The 19152-nt window shown below is 42.0% G+C and overlaps 1 protein-coding gene and 1 non-coding gene across 2 annotated transcripts in view; both read left to right on the top strand.

Annotated features, from left to right (window-relative positions):
• LOC119416526 (receptor-type tyrosine-protein phosphatase gamma-like) overlaps window positions 1-19152 on the top strand; it is a 57492-nt gene that overhangs the window by 18978 nt on the left and 19362 nt on the right. Inside the window, exons 5-6 of the mRNA XM_037683757.1 lie at window positions 8627-8769; window positions 8857-8992. Coding sequence (XP_037539685.1) covers window positions 8627-8769; window positions 8857-8992 — 279 coding nt within the window. The remainder of the gene's footprint in view (window positions 1-8626; window positions 8770-8856; window positions 8993-19152) is intronic.
• Window positions 11018-11100, top strand: trnal-aag. The gene has a single exon. It is a non-coding gene; the product is annotated as a tRNA-Leu (tRNA).

Below are 19152 nucleotides of genomic sequence, written 5' to 3'. Positions count from 1 at the left end.
AAATGACAAAATCTTCACTACTCCCCTGTAGACATACACCCATCTGGAACAATCCTGACATCCTACAAGAAAATAATATGTTAAATTTCCCAGGTTGGAGAGTCAAGGGAATTGAACGTCTGGAACACATATATGAAGGTGTAGACTTTATTCCATTTAATAAATTAATAATACAATTTGACATTGAAAATAAATACTTCTTACAATATCAACAAATTAAGTCTATCATAAAAAAGAAATTTAAGCTTAATAAAACTTTGTTAGAAACACCAATATGTGTGTTAGAGTTCCTTAATCTTAAATCCCCCAAATTATTATCTAAAATATACAAGAAATTGTCTAGAATCAATGACTCCATAATGTTACCTGTTGCAAAATGGGAGTCAGATTTATCAATCAATTTTGACCAAAACACCTGGTCTCAAATATGTTTAAGAACATTTAAAATGACTAGAATCTCCAACTTACAATTAATACAGTATAAAGTTCTTTATAGAGTACATTATACAGGTCAGCGAATGTTTAGGATGGGATTTACATCATCTAACAACTGCTCACAGTGCACAGGCAATATTCCTGATGATTATATCCATGCACTCTGGTTCTGCCCACCCGTTCAGAGGTTCTGGGTCCAGGTTTGTGAAGATTTGTCTAAATGTCTGAAATGTAATATTCCACTCTCTCCGTCTGTTTGCTTATTGGCTATCTTGGAAGATGTTACCCTGGAAAAAAATACATGTCGCATGATTTTCACTGCCTTATGCATCGCAAAGAAAACCATACTCCTGAATTGGAAAAATAAAAATAATCTTAGCATTAATCAGTATAAAAATCTTCTGTTAGATCTAAAAAAGTTAAATCTGGTCCTCTGGACATTCAAAAAACAAAACAAAGCAAATCAACAAAAAAATGTAGAAACGTTTCGTCTCTCATCCGAGAGACTTCCTCAGTCTGAGGTGCTGTATTCAGCTCAGTCTCTTAAATAGCACCTTCTCAGAGTGGATCAACCAGTTTGCTGCTGACAACCAGAACCAGCTGATCACATGCTCAAGAAGGACCATCAGCCTAACAATGGATCATTAGCACACTGATGGCTGTTTACTACTCACAGAGGGCTGAGTAATACTAGCAATCACAGCATTGTAAGAGGGGGACAGTTGAACCCGGAGGCCTCCACCCCTGTTTAACGATGGACGATTTCTTTTCACAAAGATGGCCTCCTTTACTCCTCTCTCAAACCATCGTTCCTCTCTGTCCAGGATGTGAACATCTTCATCCCTGAAAGAGTGACCGCTGGCCTGGAGATGAGTGTAGACAGCAGAGTCCTGGCCTGATGATGTTGATCTTCTGTGCTGGCCCATCCTTTTGGCCAGTGGCTGTTTAGTTTCCCCGATGTAAGACTGATCACCCTCCTGACACTGAACAGCATACACAACATTACTCTGTTTGTGCCGGGGGACTGGATCTTTGGGATGAACCAGTCTTTAATGTATTTTGGGGTTTAAAAGCCACTGGGACGTTATGTTTAGAAAATAAACGTCTCAGTTTCTCTGATACTCCCTCAACATACGGAATGACCACTGGTCTGGGTCTGGGTTCCTCCTTTTCACCTGTCGGCTGACTGGAGTCCTGTTTGGGTTTCTTCTCTGCTTTCAGGAAGGCCCAGTTAGGATATCCACATTGCTCTAGAGCCTGTCTTGTGTGGGATTTCTCCTTCTGCCTGGCTCCTGAGCTAGTGGGGACGCTGTCTGCTCTGTGGTACAGAGTCCTGATGACTCCTAACTTGTGCTCCAAAGGGTGATGGGAGTCAAACTGCAAATACTGGTCTGTGTGGGTGGGTTTGCGGTAAACCTCAGTTTGCAAATGTCCTCTATCAGAGAATGAGACCTCACAGTCCAAGAAAGCCAACCTGCCATTTTTTACATCTTCTCGTGTGAACTTGATGTATTTATCCACAGAGTTGATGTGGTCAGTAAAATGTTGGACTTCCTGAGATTTAATTTTAACCCAGGTGTCGTCAACATACCTGAACCAATGACTTGGTGGTGTCCCTGAAAAGGACGTCAAGGCTCTCTTTTCTACCTCCTCCATGTACAGGTTGGCAACAATAGGAGAAACTGGAGACCCCATAGCACACCCATGTTTCTGCCTATAATATTGCTCCCCATATGTGAAGTAGGTTGACTGCAGGCACAGTTTCAAGAGTTGACACAGTTGTTCTGTGGAAAGAGTGGTCCTGCTGCTCAGAGTGGTGTCTGATTTTAATCTTAAACTGACCACCTCTACTGCATCATCAACAGGAATGCACGTAAAGAGTGATGTGACATCAAAAGAGACCATAGTTTCATCAGTCTCCATGATGACATCCCTCACCTTATCCACAAAGTCCATGGTGTTCTGTATGTGGTGTTCTGAGCTGCCAACTAAAATATCAGAATCTATATCCCGTTCAAATTAGTGTTCACATATACTCAAACCTAAAAAATGAAATCAAAGAATAGATAAACATATTAAACATTAAATTAAAAACCCACTTTTATTCCCTGGCCTTTAACACTGTGTGATCTGTTTTGATCCTGTCTGTATTCCACAGTGTTAGCCATTTAGTTATTATCTGCTGCTATTTGTATCTATATTTTTATTTTACTTTATTTTATGTTTTCCTGTCCTCTGTGCTTGCTTGTTTCTACTGTGCAGCACTTTGGTTGGCCTTGTTGCTGTTTTAAGTGTTCTATAAATAAATTGTATGGTTTGGTATGGTAGGTTACTGCCTATGTGACTAATTTTAACTGACTTAATATTTTCAGAAAAAAATTGCGCTACACATACAGCGTCACATTTATTAAACCTGTCAGACCACTGCCTTCTTTAAAATCATGGATATTAAACAAAACACCATCAAAGCAAACTCTGACAAAATTCCGACATGTTTAATGAACGAGTGTGCTTCTATAAATACTCTGCTTTTAGAATGTTTCAGTTAAAAACACGTTTATTTTTCAAACCCAACTGTTATGTTGCATTATTATTATTATGACTATTAGCGTCTTTAACTAACAGATAAATGTAACATACTGTTATCATTTTTTATGACTCTTCTTAAACACATAATAAATTTGGTACAAACCTGAGGGTTTGACCGCTGCTCATTTGACATGGTGAACATTGTCTGTAAAACTGGTCTCTCTTGGAAATGACTCCTCGTGACTGAATGAGATGACGCTCAAAATATGCAGAAAAGGAAGTTATTTTTCTCCTTTACAGTGTTTAACGGTGGATTGCATCCACTCTGTGCATTACTGCCTCCTTGAGACTGAAACCCACCAGTCCCTACATTTCCATAAAGGAAGTTTTCACGTCATGACCATAGATGAGGGTGGGAACGTAGATCGATCGGTAAATTGAGAGCTTTGTCTTTTGACTCAGCTCTCTCTTCACCACAACAGACCTGTACAGCGTCCGTTTCACTGCAGACGCTGCACTATCCGCCTATCGATCTCATGTTCCATTTTTCCCTCATTCGTGAACAAGACCCCAAGATACTTGAACTCCTCCACTTGGGGCAGGACCTCCTTCCTGACCCGGAGAGGGCACTCTACCCTTTTCCGGCTCAAGACCATTGCCTCGGATTTGGAGAAACTGATCCTCATCTCGGCCGCGTCGCACTCGGCTGCTGTAGATCCCGATCTGATGAAGCCAATAGGACCACATCATCTGCAAAAAGCAGAGATGCAATCCTAAGGCCACCAAAACGGATCCCCTCAACACCTTGACTGCACCTAGAAATTCTGTCCATAAAAGTTATGAACAGAATCGGTGACAAAGGGCAACCTTGGCGGAATCCAACTCTCACCAGGAACAAGTGCGACTTACTGCTGGCAATGTGGACCAGGCACTGACACCGGTCATACAGGGACCTAACAGCCCATATCAAAGGGCCCGGTACCCCATACTCCCAGAGTACCCCCCACAGGGATCCCCGAGGGACGCGGTCAAACTCATTCTCCAAGTCCACAAAGCACATGTAGACCGGTTGGGCGAACTCCCACGCACCCTCGAGGACCCTGCTGAGAGTGTAGAGCTGGTCCAGTGTTCCACGACCAGGACAAAAACCGCACTGCTCCTCCTGAATCCGAGGTTAGACTATCCGACGAACCCTCCTCTCCAGAACCCCCGAATAGACCTTACCAGGGAGGCTTAAGAGCGTGATCCCCCTGTAGTTGGAACACACTCTACGGTTCCCCTTTTTGAATAGGGGGACCACCACCCCAGTCTGCCAATCCAGGGGAACTTCCCCCGATGTCCACGCAATATTGCAGAGTCGCGTAAGCCAACACAACCCTACAACATCCAGAGCCTTAAGGAACTCCAGGCGAATCTCATCCACCTCTGGGGCCCTGCCCCCGAGGAGCTTTTTAACTACCTCGGTGACCTCAGCACCAGAGATTGGAGGGCCCGACCCAGAGTCCCCAGGCTCCGCTTCCTCAGTGGAAGACATGCCGGTGGGATTGAGGAGGTCTTCAAAGTATTCTGCCCACCGACCCACGACATCCCGAGTTGAAGTCAGCAGCGCACCACTCCCACTATAAACAGTGTTGGTGGCGTACCACTTTTCTCAGAAACTCTCAGAAATCGGTTTCTCAGATCACACCATTGGTTGGTTCTCTAACTATCTTTCAGACCGGAGGCAATGTGTTCAACATAATGGTACTTCCTCCAGTTATTTAACAGTCAACAATGGTGTACCACAAGGCTCAGTCTTAGGACCCACCCTCTTTACAATCTACATACATAATGTAGGTAAAAACATCCCTAATGCATCCATACATTTCTATGCTGATGACACAGTTGTTTATTGTCGAGCTAAAACAGTTGCTAAGGCTTTCCAGCTTCTGAAATCTGCATTTAACTACATCCAGACTGATTTGTTTCACCTCAAACTTGTCCTAAATGCCGAAAAAACCAAAGGGATGCTTTTTTCAAATAGGAAGTTGGTCCCAGCAGTTCTTCCTCCGATTTTATCCTCAAATGGTGTCCCCATTGAGTTTGTTGATTCCTATAAATATTTGGGTATCTTGGTCGACTCACATCTTTCTTTTAAGCTCCATGTGGAAAACTTGGTAAAGAAACTGAAAATTAAACTGGGTTTCTTTTTCAGAAACAGATCCTGTCGAACCCTGAATGCTAGAAAACGCCTTGTATCTGTGACTTTCCTTCCCTCAATTGATTTTGGTGATATTATTTCCATGAACGCTCCTACAAGAACCCTGCAGATGTTGGATGCTGTCTATCATGGTGCACTAAGATTCATAACTGGCTGTGATTATCGTACCCACCACTGCACCCTGTATTCACTGGTTAACTGGACATCATTAACTTCACGCAGACTCTCTCATTGGTACATTTTCATCTTTAAATCACTTCTTGGTCTGCTGCCTTCATACATCTCCTCCTACATGTCTCTGCGTGAGTGCAGCTACGGAGTGCGCTCTCAGGACATTATTACCTGCAGTGTTCCCTCAGTGAGGACTGAACTAGGCAAAAGGGCCTTCTCCTACTCCGCTCCTGTTTCCTGGAATATCTTACAAAAAGATTTGAAGCTCTCGACCTTGACCTCTCTAAGTGGCTTTAAGAATCTGTTGGACTCCTGGCAGGGACCAATGCAGACATGTTCCTGTTTTTAGTTTTATACATTTGTCTCGGAATCTAGCAGTTTTTTTTGGTTTTGTTACCTTTTTCCTTTTAGCCATCCTATTTGTTAAAAAAAAAAATAAAAAAAAAAACTGTAGTATGAGTTTTTATAACTGCTTATTGTTGTTGCTGTTGTCCATTGTTGTCATCTTTCTTTGTTGAAATCAGGTCTCTCTTGTAAATGAGTCCTCGAGGCTCAATGGGATTTACCTGTATAAATAAAGGTTGATTGATAATGTTGGCTGAATTCATATGTGTTGGAAATCTGCCATTTTCTTCAGACTCAAGTAGCATTCTGTGAAATATTGGTTCCAGGATGTTCCAGAACTCTTTATAAAATTCTGCTGGATATCCATCTGGGCCTGGAGATTTCTTATTAGGCATGTTTTTAATGGCTTCACGGAGCTCATCTGATGTTAATGGTGAGTCTAGTTCTGAAGATTGACTACTGTCTAGTTTTGGAAGTATTACTCTCTCCAAGAATTGATTAATAACTTCATCTGTTGGATTTATTTGTGGAGTGTATAGTTTTATAGAAATCTCTAAAAACACTATTTACTTTTTCCTCGTCATAAGTTATGTTACCATTTGTGTCTTTAATACCATATATAGACGTTTTTTCTTTATTTAATTTGAGTTGATTAGCTAAAAAGCTACCGGATTTATTACTGTGTTCAAAATGTTCTAAGCGAAGTCTTTGTACCAAGAATTTGTTTTTTTTGTCAATACATTCATTTAGTTCTAATTTTATCTTGCGTATTTTTTTCTGTGTTTCCTCTCCTTGTAAACTTTCTAATAATTTGATAGATTTCTCTAATTCCTCAATACGTTTATTTTCTTTTTTCTTTTTGTTTGTTGCGTAGGATATTATTTTCCCTCTCATAACTGTTTTCCCATTACAAATGCTTCTAATGCCAATGGCCACAGCATTGTTCAAGCCAAGAGCCATTGTCAGCACTGGGGGCTAAGCACCCCTAAAGGACATGTTTTAGAATCGCCCCTGATGTAAGCTTATAATTACATGATTTTAAATAATAATTTGTCATTATCTAAAATGGGCCACTCTGAGGCATGAAACTCCAGGGCTGAAAATGAGTCCCACTCCAGCCCTGGTGTAAGATGCCTCCTGGACATCTCCCTTTGGAGGTTTTCCAGGCATGTTCCACGGTTAAGATGTTTCTTATGTCCTGGGATGCCTTTGGGTCACCCAAAAGGAGCTGGGGAGTGTTTCTAGGGACAGAGAGGTCTGGATTTATCTCCTGGATCTGTTTTCTCTGTGATCCAACTAGAGATAAAAGGTAGAACATGGCCCCTGGCCCTGTCAAGCTCAAAGTATGTGCTGTAGGACTATCTTTTAGCTGGGTGGAGTTGTCACCAGACTGTCCTGATGATGCTCAATAATCCAGGTAGAAAAATCCAACAAAGTCAGGTTCTCTGGACTGTTTCATTTTTGCTGAAACGTTTCATCTTTCATCCAAAAGACTTCTTCATTCTGAGAAGCCACAGCAAACTCAGTCTTATGAACAGCACCTTATCATAGTGGATCGACCAGTCTGAATATGCTCCGGTGGTTTCTGAGACTAAACGTTTCAACAAAAGAAACCGTCCAGAGGACCCGACTTCATTTTGTTGGATTTTTCTGCATGGATTATTGAGCATGAATCATGATATCACTCTTCTAGCTAAGTGACACAATGCCACCTGTTAATCAATCCAGCAGGCTTGTCAGGAACTGACCAATCAGTGAACAAAATGTGTCGTGAAGTGAAACGCCTTTTACCTGCAGAGCTCCACCCCTTTTCCTCCAACAACATTGTCAGGGTTTTGCATTATGAATGCTTTATGGTCAGAGGGACTTCATGAAAAATCATCAGAATTTTTTTTTAAAAAGTTCACGCTCAATAATCCAGGTATACAATCCAACATTTTTCAGTCAGGTCATCTGGACAGTTTTTTTTTTTTTTTTTGCTGAAACATTTCACCTTCCATCCAGAAGGCTTCATCAGTCAAGGAAACACACAACACAAAACTGATTCTTCCCCCAACAGCTTACTCCAAAGTGGAACAAACCAGTTATGTTGGTGCTAAGATGGTCTCTTTGGCACGCCCCCTCCTCTGGAGCCGGCCCTCTTCCTCGTCGACAGTCATGTCAAACTGGTTTAAAACCAAAAGAAGTCCATGCTCAATCTACAGCACCTCAGACTGAGGAAGTCTTTCGGATGAAAGACGAAACGTTTCTACATTTTTTTGTTGTTTTGCTTTGTTTTGTTTTTTGAATGTCCAGAGGACCAGATTTAACTTTGTTAGATTTTTCTACCTGGATTATTGAGCATGCATCAGGATATCCATGCTCAATGTTTCAGCAAAAAAAGAAACTGTCCAGATGACCTGACTGAAAATTGTTGCTTCAGAAAAAATGGTTAAATGTCATTGGAGAACATACAATTCAAACATGCCTTACCATACCATGAGTGATTAGAGGGTGGAATACAGTTTTTACATTTCAAAAACCTAAATGGAGTCTGTAAAAATATAAAAGATTATAAAGACCAACAGACAACCTCATGAGCAGCTGAATACAACAGTGATAAACAGGAAGTACCAAATGTTCATCTGTACAAAGGTAACTGCAGGTAAATCTTCCATTTTTTTGTTTTGAGGAAGTTGGATAGACATTCTTCTGAGGCCAGTTTTTATTATCTGAGTTTAAAATGTTTAGCTTGCTATGATGCCAAGAGGTGGCACCAAAGAGTTTCTTGTGTACAAGAAGACTCTGCATTGCACCAGATAGTAACACTTTTCATGCTCACAGGATATTTTCTCGTGCACACTTCCCCCTGGTCAAAAGAACCCAGTTGAAATGTTTTTCATCTTATGTCCCATTAGAGGCTCTGTAGAAACCTAGCAGTTTCATGAAATCTCCTCTTCTGGACAGGATGACTATGTTCTGGAGGTGAAACATTACCGCTCGTCATGCTGGCCAAACCCGGACAGTCCAGTCAGCCAGACCTTTGAGTTGATCAACCTGGTAAAGGAAGAAAACTCAGACAAAGATGGTCCAACTGTGGTCCATGATGAGTATGAGCGTCTCTTCCTACTGGACCACGTTGTTAGATACAGTTTGGTCTGATTCCTATAGCTAAAGTGTTCTCTTTGTTCTGGCAGTGCGGGGGGAGTTCGAGCAGGAACGTTCTGTGCTCTGTCGTGTCTGGTGCAGCAGCTGGATGCTGAAGGGTCCATCGATGTCTTCCAGGTGGCTCAGCTGATAAACCTCAGAAGACCAGGTGTCTTCAACAAAACAGTAAGGAAATGGTTTCTCACAACAGGTTCACAGTAATGACCATAAAAAGATGATGGACAAGGTTTAGACTAAAAACAGCATTGTATTTTTGCTACTTAAGATGTTTTTTTTAAGTAAAAATTATTTAAAATGAACCTGAAGTGAACAAAATCAGCCGGCGGCATCGTTTAATGAAGTGAAGTCAAAATGGAAAACAAGACAATTAGAAACAGACCGACCAGAAGGTTCATTCCAGTCGGGCTGATTTTAACAAACCGGTTCCAGTGACCCTGGGAATGGTTTCAGTCTGTCCAGAAGCTCCCAGTGGACAGTGTTAAGAACGAGTGCCGGTTCGTTCTTCCCGGATTGGTTTTGATCGGAGGGAAAGGCCAGGCTTCCTTCAGGTTTAACAACATTTATTTTCACAAACAGATTTATGCGCTGAATACAAGCAGATCTGGAGAAGCGGACCCAGTATGACAGGAGCCGGTTCTGAAAAACAAAGAAGAAAGTGCCTCCTTATAACACCTGGGGGCCTCCCCCTGGGAGATATTTTGACCTTCTGCACAGGAAGACCACATTTCACCTCCTCAGGCAGACAGAGGCACTTCTATGACTCAATGTACAATGTTATCTCTTGGTGCCTCCAAATGGTGAGAGTTTTCTCAGAGGCCCACCAACATTCCTAAGGTTATCGTCAAATGAAGCTGAACCTCCCTTCCTGCTGGTGCAATTAACAGATGTTCCTGGTTCACAGCTGCATACTCTAAAACATATTAACTTGACTAAATTAAACCCTCATAATCAATAAATAGTTTTAAACCTTCACAATATACCACAACAGTCAGTATGGCCTGGAGTCATGAAAGTTTAGGGTCGTGTCTCACTGGAGTGGGATTGTTGGAGACAGGCTGGAGACAAAGAATTGTGGGAAAATAAATATTTTGTTGTTTCTCTGAAATGTTTGCAACCAAGGCTCCATTTGGCCATGAACAAGTGGTCAGTTTTTAAAATAATAACTCATTTCTGTATGCACAGCTTGCAGTGCATGTTACATCATTGCTCACCTGCACACACATTGTACCCACCTTGGCAGCTGCAACTAAAACCCCTTTTCCACAGCTCCTCTTCAGCCCGGTTCGGTTCAACTCGATTCAACTCGGTTCTTGTTGCATTTCCACAGCACTTTCAGGACTGGTTCTGTATGTGTGTCCAGAATCCAACTCGCTTTACCAGCTGGTGGTGGTGGTGGTAGTGGTCGCTTAAGCTATTTACTAGCCACCACTAAATGTGCTAAGAAGAAGACCCTGAAAAGATACACAACCAAAATGGAGGATTTCATGGCTTTATTGAACCTTATGCTCAATCAGAGATGCTCTAATGAAGTATCTAAAAAAGTTAAATCTGGTCCTCTGGACATTCATAAAAACAAAACAAAGCAAATCAACAAAAAAATGTAGAAACGTTTCGTCTTTCATCCGAGAGACTTCTTCAGTCTGAGGTGCTGTATTCAGCTCAGTCTCTTAAATAGCACCTTCTCAGAGTGGATCAACCAGTTTTGCTGCTGACAACCAAAACCAGCTGATCACATGCTCAAGAAGGACCATCAGCCTAACAATGGATCATTAGCACCTGATGGCTGTTTACTATTCACAGAGGGCTGAGTGATACTAGCAATCACAGCATCGTAAGAGGGGGACAGTTGAACCCGGAGGCCTCCACCCCTGTTTAATGATGGACGATTTCTTTTCACAAAGATGGCCTCCTTTACTCCTCTCTCAAACCATCGTTCCTCTCTGTCCAGGATGTGAACATCTTCATCCCTGAAAGAGTGACCGCTGGCCTGGAGATGAGTGTAGAGTGAGTGTGATGAGTGTGTCTACACTGCATCGAAGCCAAGATTCAACTTGTCTGCTGGATTCCTTAGATAGAGAACTTTACTAATTGGCTTTTATGTGAATGTTTCTGTAAAGTGCCCTGAGACAACTTTGTTGAGATTTGGCGCTATATAAATAAACTGAATTGAATTGAATTGAATTGAAACACGTCAGAGTGGCCGAGAGGTCTAAGGCGCTGGGTTAAGGTCGCAGTCTCCCCTGGAGGCGTGGGTTCGTATCCCACTTCTGACAGTATTTCTGGCAGCACGGTGGCGCAACTGGTAGAGCTGCTGCCTCTCAGCGAGCAGGTCCTTGGTTCAAACCCCGGTCCAGGGGCCTTTCTGGGTGGAGTTTGCATGTTCTCTCCATGCATGCGTGGGTTTTCTCCGGGTACTCCGGTTTCCTCCCACAGACCAAAAACATGCATGTTAGGCTGATTGGTAACTCTAAATTGTCCCTAGGTGTGAGTGAGAGAGTGAATGATTGTTTGTCTCGTTTGTCTCTATGTGGCCCTGTGATGGACTTGCGACCCGTCCAGGGTGTACCCCGCCCCTCGCACAGTGATTGCTGGACATGGGCACCAGCGACCCCCGTGACCCAAAAATGGAATAAACGGGTAAAGAAAATGGATGAATTGAATTGAATTATAGGTCCAGGTCCAGATATAGGTCCAGGTCCAGATATAGGTCCAGGTCCAAATATAGGCCCAGGTGTACCTGAAAGACAAACACAGGTTAAGGATAGAAAAAATAATTACAAATACAAAACACGTTGAGCAGAGTAAGTAAAGACAGCAGCAGAGTGAAAAGTGTGGTCAGTTTGTCCTCCAGCAGTCTAAGCCTATAGCAGCAGAACTAAGGGACAGCTCAGGAAACCCAAGCCGACCCTACGTAAAGGATTTAACAAAAAGGAAAGTCTTAAGCCTAGTTTTAAAACTGGATAATGTGTCAGCCTCACGGACAGAGATTGGAAGTTGGTTCCACAAGAGAGGAGCCTGAGAACTGAAAGATCTGCCTCCCATTCTGTTTTTGTAAATTCTAGGAACCACAAGTAAACCTGCAGTCTGAGAGTGAAGTGCTCTGTTAGGAAAATATGGAACAATAAGATCTGTAATATAAGATGGAGCTAGGTTGTTGAGAGCTTTGTAGGTTAGAAGTAAAGCCCCCAGTATACTGCCGAGTACATCCATACGCAGAGGTACGTGCGTACCCCCTGCGTACCTTCCGTGCAAAGCTCAAATTTTTACAACCGCTTACGCGTACGTGGTGTCGCACAATAAACTGCCCAGCGACGGACTGTTTTGTATGTGACACCAATGTATTAAATTCCCCTTCTTCATCTCTGATCTGGCCTTTTCTTTTGTTTTTTTTTCTAAGAGGCAGTGATCTCTTCCTCCTCCGTTGATGCCATGACTGAAATGGTGAGAAATGGAGGAATTTGTCACGATCAAATTAAACTCAGGTCCAGCATGGCTGCAGAAGGGTCTGGAGATTTCCTGGTGGGCTGGTCTGATGTGTGGGCTGCAGAGCCAGCGCTCCCTGTTTTTTAAAACATTAACTAACTTTGGTGTATGAAGAAGATTTATTATTTACATTTACAAACTGGAATCTATCAGATAGATATGATTTAAACCACTTTAGAGCCGTTCCTGTAATCCCAATATCATATTCAAGCCTCTTTAGTAAAATATTGTGATCAACTGTATCAAATGCAGCACTGAGGTCTAACAGGACCAGTATAGACACAAGTCCATTGTCTGAGGCCATGAGAATATCATTAGTGACTTTTACTAGTGCTGTTTCTGTGCTATGATGAGCTCTAAACCCTGACTGAAACTCTTCAAACAGATTATTTCTTTGTAGATGTTCACGCAACTGACCTGCAACTAGTTTCTCTAGAGTTTTTGAGATGAAAGTTAGATTAGATATAGATCTATAGTTGGCCAGAATTTCTGAATCAAGGTCAGACTTCTTAAGTAAAGGTTTAATTACAGCAACCTTAAAGCTCTGTGGTACATAACCATCCATTAAAGACAAATTAAGTAGATCCAAAATGTGGACATTAATTAGTGGAAATACCTCTTTAAACAGTCTGGTTGGGATGGGATCTAGCAGGCATGTGGATGGTTTGGATGAGGTTATTATTTTTGACAATTCAGAGCTCAACAGGACAAAAACTGTCCAAACATAAATCAGGCTCTAGTGAAATTTTTAAAGTTGCCTCATTTGACAGGGGACTAGAGATAGTAGAAGGAAGGATGGTTTGAATTTTCTCTCTAATTGAAATAATTTTATTTATAAAGAATCTCATGAAATCATCACTACTTATAGTTGTAGGGATACATGGTTCAACAGAAATGGGACTTTTAATTAGTCTAGCAATAGTACTAAACAGAAACCTAGGGCTATTTTTATTCTCCTCTATTAAAGATGAGTAATATAAAGTTCTAGCTTTACGGAGAGCTTTTTTATATGTTAGCAGACTATCTTTCCAAGTTAAATAAAATTCTTCAACATTAGTAGAGCGCCATTTTCTCTCCTGGTTTCTAGATGCTGCTTTAAAGTACGTAACTCAGAATTGAACCAAGGAGCCAGTTTCCTCTGATTGATTACTTTCTTTTTCAGTGGAGCAATTTTATCAAGTGAAGTTTGGATTGAAGTTGTAAGTTGATCAACTAGATGATCTAAGTCTCTGTTCTCTGATGCATTACTCTGCAAGACAGAGGAAAACATTGATGGAAGAGACTGTTTAAATTTGGTTACAGCATTTTCTGATAAGCACCTGCTGAGATGAAATTTACTCTCAGTGACTGTGTAGTCATTTAATGTAAACTCAAAGTTATTAAAAAATGGTCGGACAGAATAGGATTTTGAGGAACTATTACCAAGTCCTTAATCTCTACACCATAGGTCAGAACTAAATCAAGAGTGTGATGATAAGAATGAGTAGATGTGTGGACGTTTTGGGTAAAACCAAATGAGTCTATTAAATTATTAAAGGCTATGATTAAACTATCACTCTCAACATCCACATGAATATTGAAATCACCCATTATGATGATTTTATCAGTATTTAATAGTAAGTCAGTTAATAATTCTGAGAATTCAGACAAAAACTGAGAGTAAGCGCCTGGTGGACGATATATAACAACTAGTAAAAGTGGCTTTTCTGATTTCCATTTTGGATGAGAAAGACTGAGGGACAGCGATTCAAAAGAATCATAACTAATAACTGGTTTGGCATTAATCAATAACCCTGACTGAAAAATAGAAGCTACTCCTCCACCTCGGCCAGTTGTTCTAGGAACATGAACATTTAAATAATTAACAGGAATGGATTCATTTATGGGCAGCACGGTGGCGCAACTGGTAGAGCTGCTGCCTCTCAGCGAGCAGGTCCCTGGTTCAAACCCCGATCCAGGGGCCTTCTGGGTGGAGTTTGCATGTTCTCTCTGTGCATGCGTGGGTTTTCTCCGGGTACTCCAGTTTCCTCCCACAGACCAAAAACATGCATGTTAGGCTGATTGGTAACTCTAAATTGTCCCTAGGTGTAAGTGAGAGAGTGAATGGTTGTTTGTCTCGTTTGTCTCTATGTGGCCCTGTGATGGACTTGCAGCCTGTCCAGGGTGTACTCCGCCCCTCGCACAGTGATTGCTGGACATGAGCACCAGCGACCCCCGTGACCCAAAATGGAATAAGCGGGTAAAGATGATGGATGGATGGATTCATTTATACCAACAAAATCCTCCTGGTTTAGCAAAGTTTCTGTCAGACAGAATAAATCAATATGAGTTATCAGTTCATTAACTAACAGGTGTATGGGAACACCACCTCAGAAACAGTTCACCTCATCTCAAACAAACATCAATCCTGTGTTTTGTGTTTGAAACTGTTAAAATAAGATAAATTTATTCCCTTTGGAATATTCTCTTCCGGGAAGACAGCGCCGCTGTGCATGGCCTGCCCTCCACCTCTGTCTTCAGTGATCGTGTTTTTTCTGTTTTTGTCATTTTTCACCTACAACATCGACTCACTGCTGGTTTATGAACGTCATCAACTCCTAAATCTCCGACTATCTGCCACCAGTCTCGCTTTGTTTGATCATTATGATCGTAACTCTGGACCCCCTCTTGGACCCCCACCTCTGCTTGAAGACGTTCCTGTTTACCTTCGCCGTGGTATCCTGCCTGCTCGAAGACATCGCTCCAGGCGCCATGGAAAACGGGCCAGCCGTCTTGTGAGGATCAAAGCCTGTCGGGCTGCTGCTGCGGCTTCCTCTTCAACCGAGGACCACATCTTAAATCACCTGTCCTGGCGCTGCGCCGAGCCACCCGAGTCCTTCCCGGTTCCACGGGTCGGGTCCGCAGTGGCTGGGCTTCCGGTCGTTGGAGTCGCGGGTCGAACTCCACAAATCTGAGACCGCTGGTCTTAACTTCATGGACAACTTCTCCTGCTGTGATTCCTACAAGGATTACACTGATCAACGCCAGGTCTCTGGCTAATAAAACGTTCATCTTGAAGGACTTTTTTCTCCTCCACCATTCTGGACTTCTTTTGCGTGACTGAGACATGGCTCTCCTGTGGTGAGTTCATGGCCCTGTCGGAAATTTTACCACCGGACTGTTCTTATTTTAATGCTCTGAGAACATCAGGTAAAGGTGGTGGATTATTAACTATTTTCAAAAAACGATGGAACTGCGAACTGGTACAGATGCCAGCTAATTTTTTGAGCTTTGAACTGCTGTGTTTTGAGGTGGGCCGTTCAAATCCTGTTGGAATAATCTAGGGAGTGCACTGGAGTGAAATGTTAAACAACAATACCCATGTGTGTAGAAGTACTAACTGATCACGCACATAAAATCTGGTACAGATCGGATGATGTATCGCTGACATATACCTGTTGGATTAATCTAGGGGGTGCAATTGAGTCATATGTTAAACTACAATATCAACGTGTCTACAAGTATTCATTGATTACGTACAATAAATGTGGCACATATTGGACGATGTATCACTGAGATATAACTGTTGAATAATCTAGGGGGTGCACTGGAGTCAAAAGTTAAACAACAATACCAATGTGTCTAGAAGTGCCACATCTAAAGCAGTCGGTTACCAATCTCAGGGTAGTGCTAGACTCGGACTTCAAGTTTAATAAACAGATCAACTCTGATCTACAGAAAAGCTTCTTTCAGTTAAGGCAAATAGCAAAGCCCAAGTCCGTTCTGTCCAGATCTGACCTTGAAAAACTAGTCCATGCATTTATTACAACCCAGCTGGACTACTGTAACTCACTTTATGTTGGGGTTACTCAGGCTTCACTTTCACGTCTCCAGCTCGTACAAAATGCTGCATCTAGGCTTTTAACAGGAACTCACAGGTTTGAGCACATTACTCCGGTTCTGTCCTCTCTTCACTGGCTTCCTGTGCCTGTCAGAGTCAATTTTAAAATTCTCCTGCTGACATTCAAGTGCATTAACGGCCTTGCACCATCATACCTCTCCGACCTTCTTCATCCTTATACTCCTTCTCGGGCTTTGAGATCATCAGACCAGCTGCTTTTGGCCGTACCAAAAACCAGCTGAAGCTCAGAGGAGATCGAGCGTTTTCAGTCGTGGGCCATAAACTCTGGAATAATCTGCCCATCAACATTCGACAGGCCACCTCAGTCTCTATTTTTAAATCTCTCCTAAAAACACATCTGTACTCACTGACATTTAACACAGGGTGATCAGATTTAGATCTGGTTTTTCATTGATGCTGATTCTGTTTATGCTTTTGTTATTATTCCTGGCTAAAGCTGTCCCTGAAAATGTCCCTGATTTGAGTGTTTAATAAATGAGAAAAATAAGTTGCATGTAGACTGTTATTACAGTAGCCGGGTGCAGTTGCGTGCAACAACTGCTGTTACTGCAGCAGCTGGTTGCACCGGCGCTGCAGCGCTGATGTTACAGACAGAAGAAGAAGAGCCGCGCGCGCCACATTTAAAACAGAAGAAGAAGGAGTGCAGTGTGAGTATGTCAACACCGACTTGGTGGAAAAAAAACACAGATGGGGAGTTCTCCTGTGATGGTATGTATGAACTGATTTATTTAGTTTGAACTGGGCTGATCCTGCCGTGGTAAAAGTTCTGTTCGCAGTAGGAAATGTTCCCAGTGTTGTCAGCTGTGTCCAGGTCAAATAAATAAATTAATAGGGCTGAGATGAAGATAAACATGAGCAGCCAAACCAAGCTTTTATTAACAAACTTCAACAAAAGACAAGAAGAAGAGTAACTGCAGCTCGAGTGAGAGAGAGGGAGAAGTCATAACAGGACCATGAACTGTCTACAGGCTCAGTTAAACTGGTTTAGACTTGACATGTTGAATATTGCACGAGGACGCACGCACCAAAGGTTCATCCAAAGTAAGATGTTTTAGAATTGATTGATGACTTTAATTTATATTTTCAGAGCTAGTTATGAGTTGTTTTGCTAAATTATTAAAACTCCAATCTGCAGGATCCTCGGATAAATAGTGTTAACTTACTTTTATATAAATGAATGTTTCTGTTCAGATGACTTCTGTTGTGACTTGGAGCTGTATGAATTAACTGAACTGTATAAATAAACTGAATTGATTTGTGCACAGCTCCAGTTTCCTCCCACAGACCAAAAACATGCATGTTAGGCTGATTGGTAACTCTAAATTGTCCCTAGGTGTGAGTGAGAGAGTGAATGGTTGTTTGTCTCGTTTGTCTCTACGTGTCCCTGTGATGGACTGGAGACCTCTCCAGGGTGTCCCTGTGATGGACTGGAGACCTGTCCAGGGTGTCCCCCACCCCTCGCACAGTGATTGCTGGACATGGGCACCAGCGACCCCCGTGACCCAAAATGGAATAAGCGGGTAAAGATAATGGATGGATGGATTTGTGAACATGGACTTTCAGGCTTATGTATGTAATAAAATATTATGATCACTTGTATGAAATGCAGCACTGAGGTCTAACAGGACCAGTGTAGACACCTGTCCATTGTCAGAGTCCATGAGAATATCATTAGTAACTTTCACCAGTGCTGTCTCTGTGCTATGATGAGCTCTCAATAATTAAAAATAATGTTAATATTTATAATAAGATTATATTAGGATAACCCCAGTTTCTCATCTAAAACTCAACTTCTAAAGAAAAAAGGTTTGTAGGCTCAATCATCCAGGAAGAAGGTTAAATCGTGTCATTTGTACCAAAAGGGTATCTGAAACCAAAATCTTGTTTTCTTTGTTAAATAGTAAATTTACAGTTTGTTATATATGTTCTAATATTTTTGGAGGGGATTGTGATTATATTATGTCTGTTTTAGAGAAGTGGAAGAGAAAGGAGAGAAATAGACTAATAGAAAGAAGAGTTAAAGAGAGAAGAACAACACAACGACTGATAGAAAAAGAGTGAATGAGAGCAGAGGTCAATAGGAAGACTGATAGAAAGAAGAATAAAGAAAAGAGAAGGAAAAGAGCAGATGAGTGTTGCAAAGAAAAATGAATGAGGAAAGAAGAAAGACGAGTCTGAATGACAAGATGCTCTTTCAAAGAAGAGGAAGTTTCATTTTATGTCATAGTTCTGCTCTCTGTCAGCTCCTCTGTCATGCTGCACACTCAGTAATCACTCAACTCATGTCACCTGTCACCGCTCATTATCCCACAGCTCCACCACCTGGTCCAGTCAGTACTTAAGCTCACTCATTCCTCTCAGTCTGGGCCAGATTCTCTATCCTGTCTCATCAGCAGTAGACTTTCCAGCATTCCATTGATTGACTCATCACGTTCATGACCCTTGCCTTGACCACGACCACGCTTTTGCCTCAGCCCTCGTCTGCTTTTGCTCATCTGATCAGGTACCGACTCATGCTCTTGTTTTTTGACTCTCTTTTTGGATCACGTACTGGATACTTCTGCTGAACAACTGACTTCACGGTATGAACTCTGCCTTTCCCTTCTGACTGTTTTTTGGATCACGGATTAAAGGTCAAGCTCATTCTGTATCACGGACTTATCCTTACCCCTGAATCTGATTCCCACAGATTCATTTCCCCAATTAGTCTCTTTCCCCCTGCATCTACTAACCTTTATCTTTTAGTTGCAACCCTGTTGGACTCCGTTCCAGTGGACCTTAACATCAGTTCTACTTCTACTGGCAGCCCGCCACTACAACACTACCCAATCACGAACTACCAATCAGAAGATCGGAACCAGCCCAGAACCGGACCTACTCCAGAGTTTTACTTTATTTCACAATAAATCTTTTAACCCTCTCAGTGGTTGTTGTTGTTGTT

Source organism: Nematolebias whitei, chromosome 10 (assembly GCF_014905685.2).
Source record: "Nematolebias whitei isolate Nwh7 chromosome 10, NemWhi1, whole genome shotgun sequence".
Lineage (NCBI taxonomy): Eukaryota > Metazoa > Chordata > Actinopteri > Cyprinodontiformes > Rivulidae > Nematolebias > Nematolebias whitei.
This window is presented reverse-complemented; position numbering and strand designations above follow the sequence as displayed.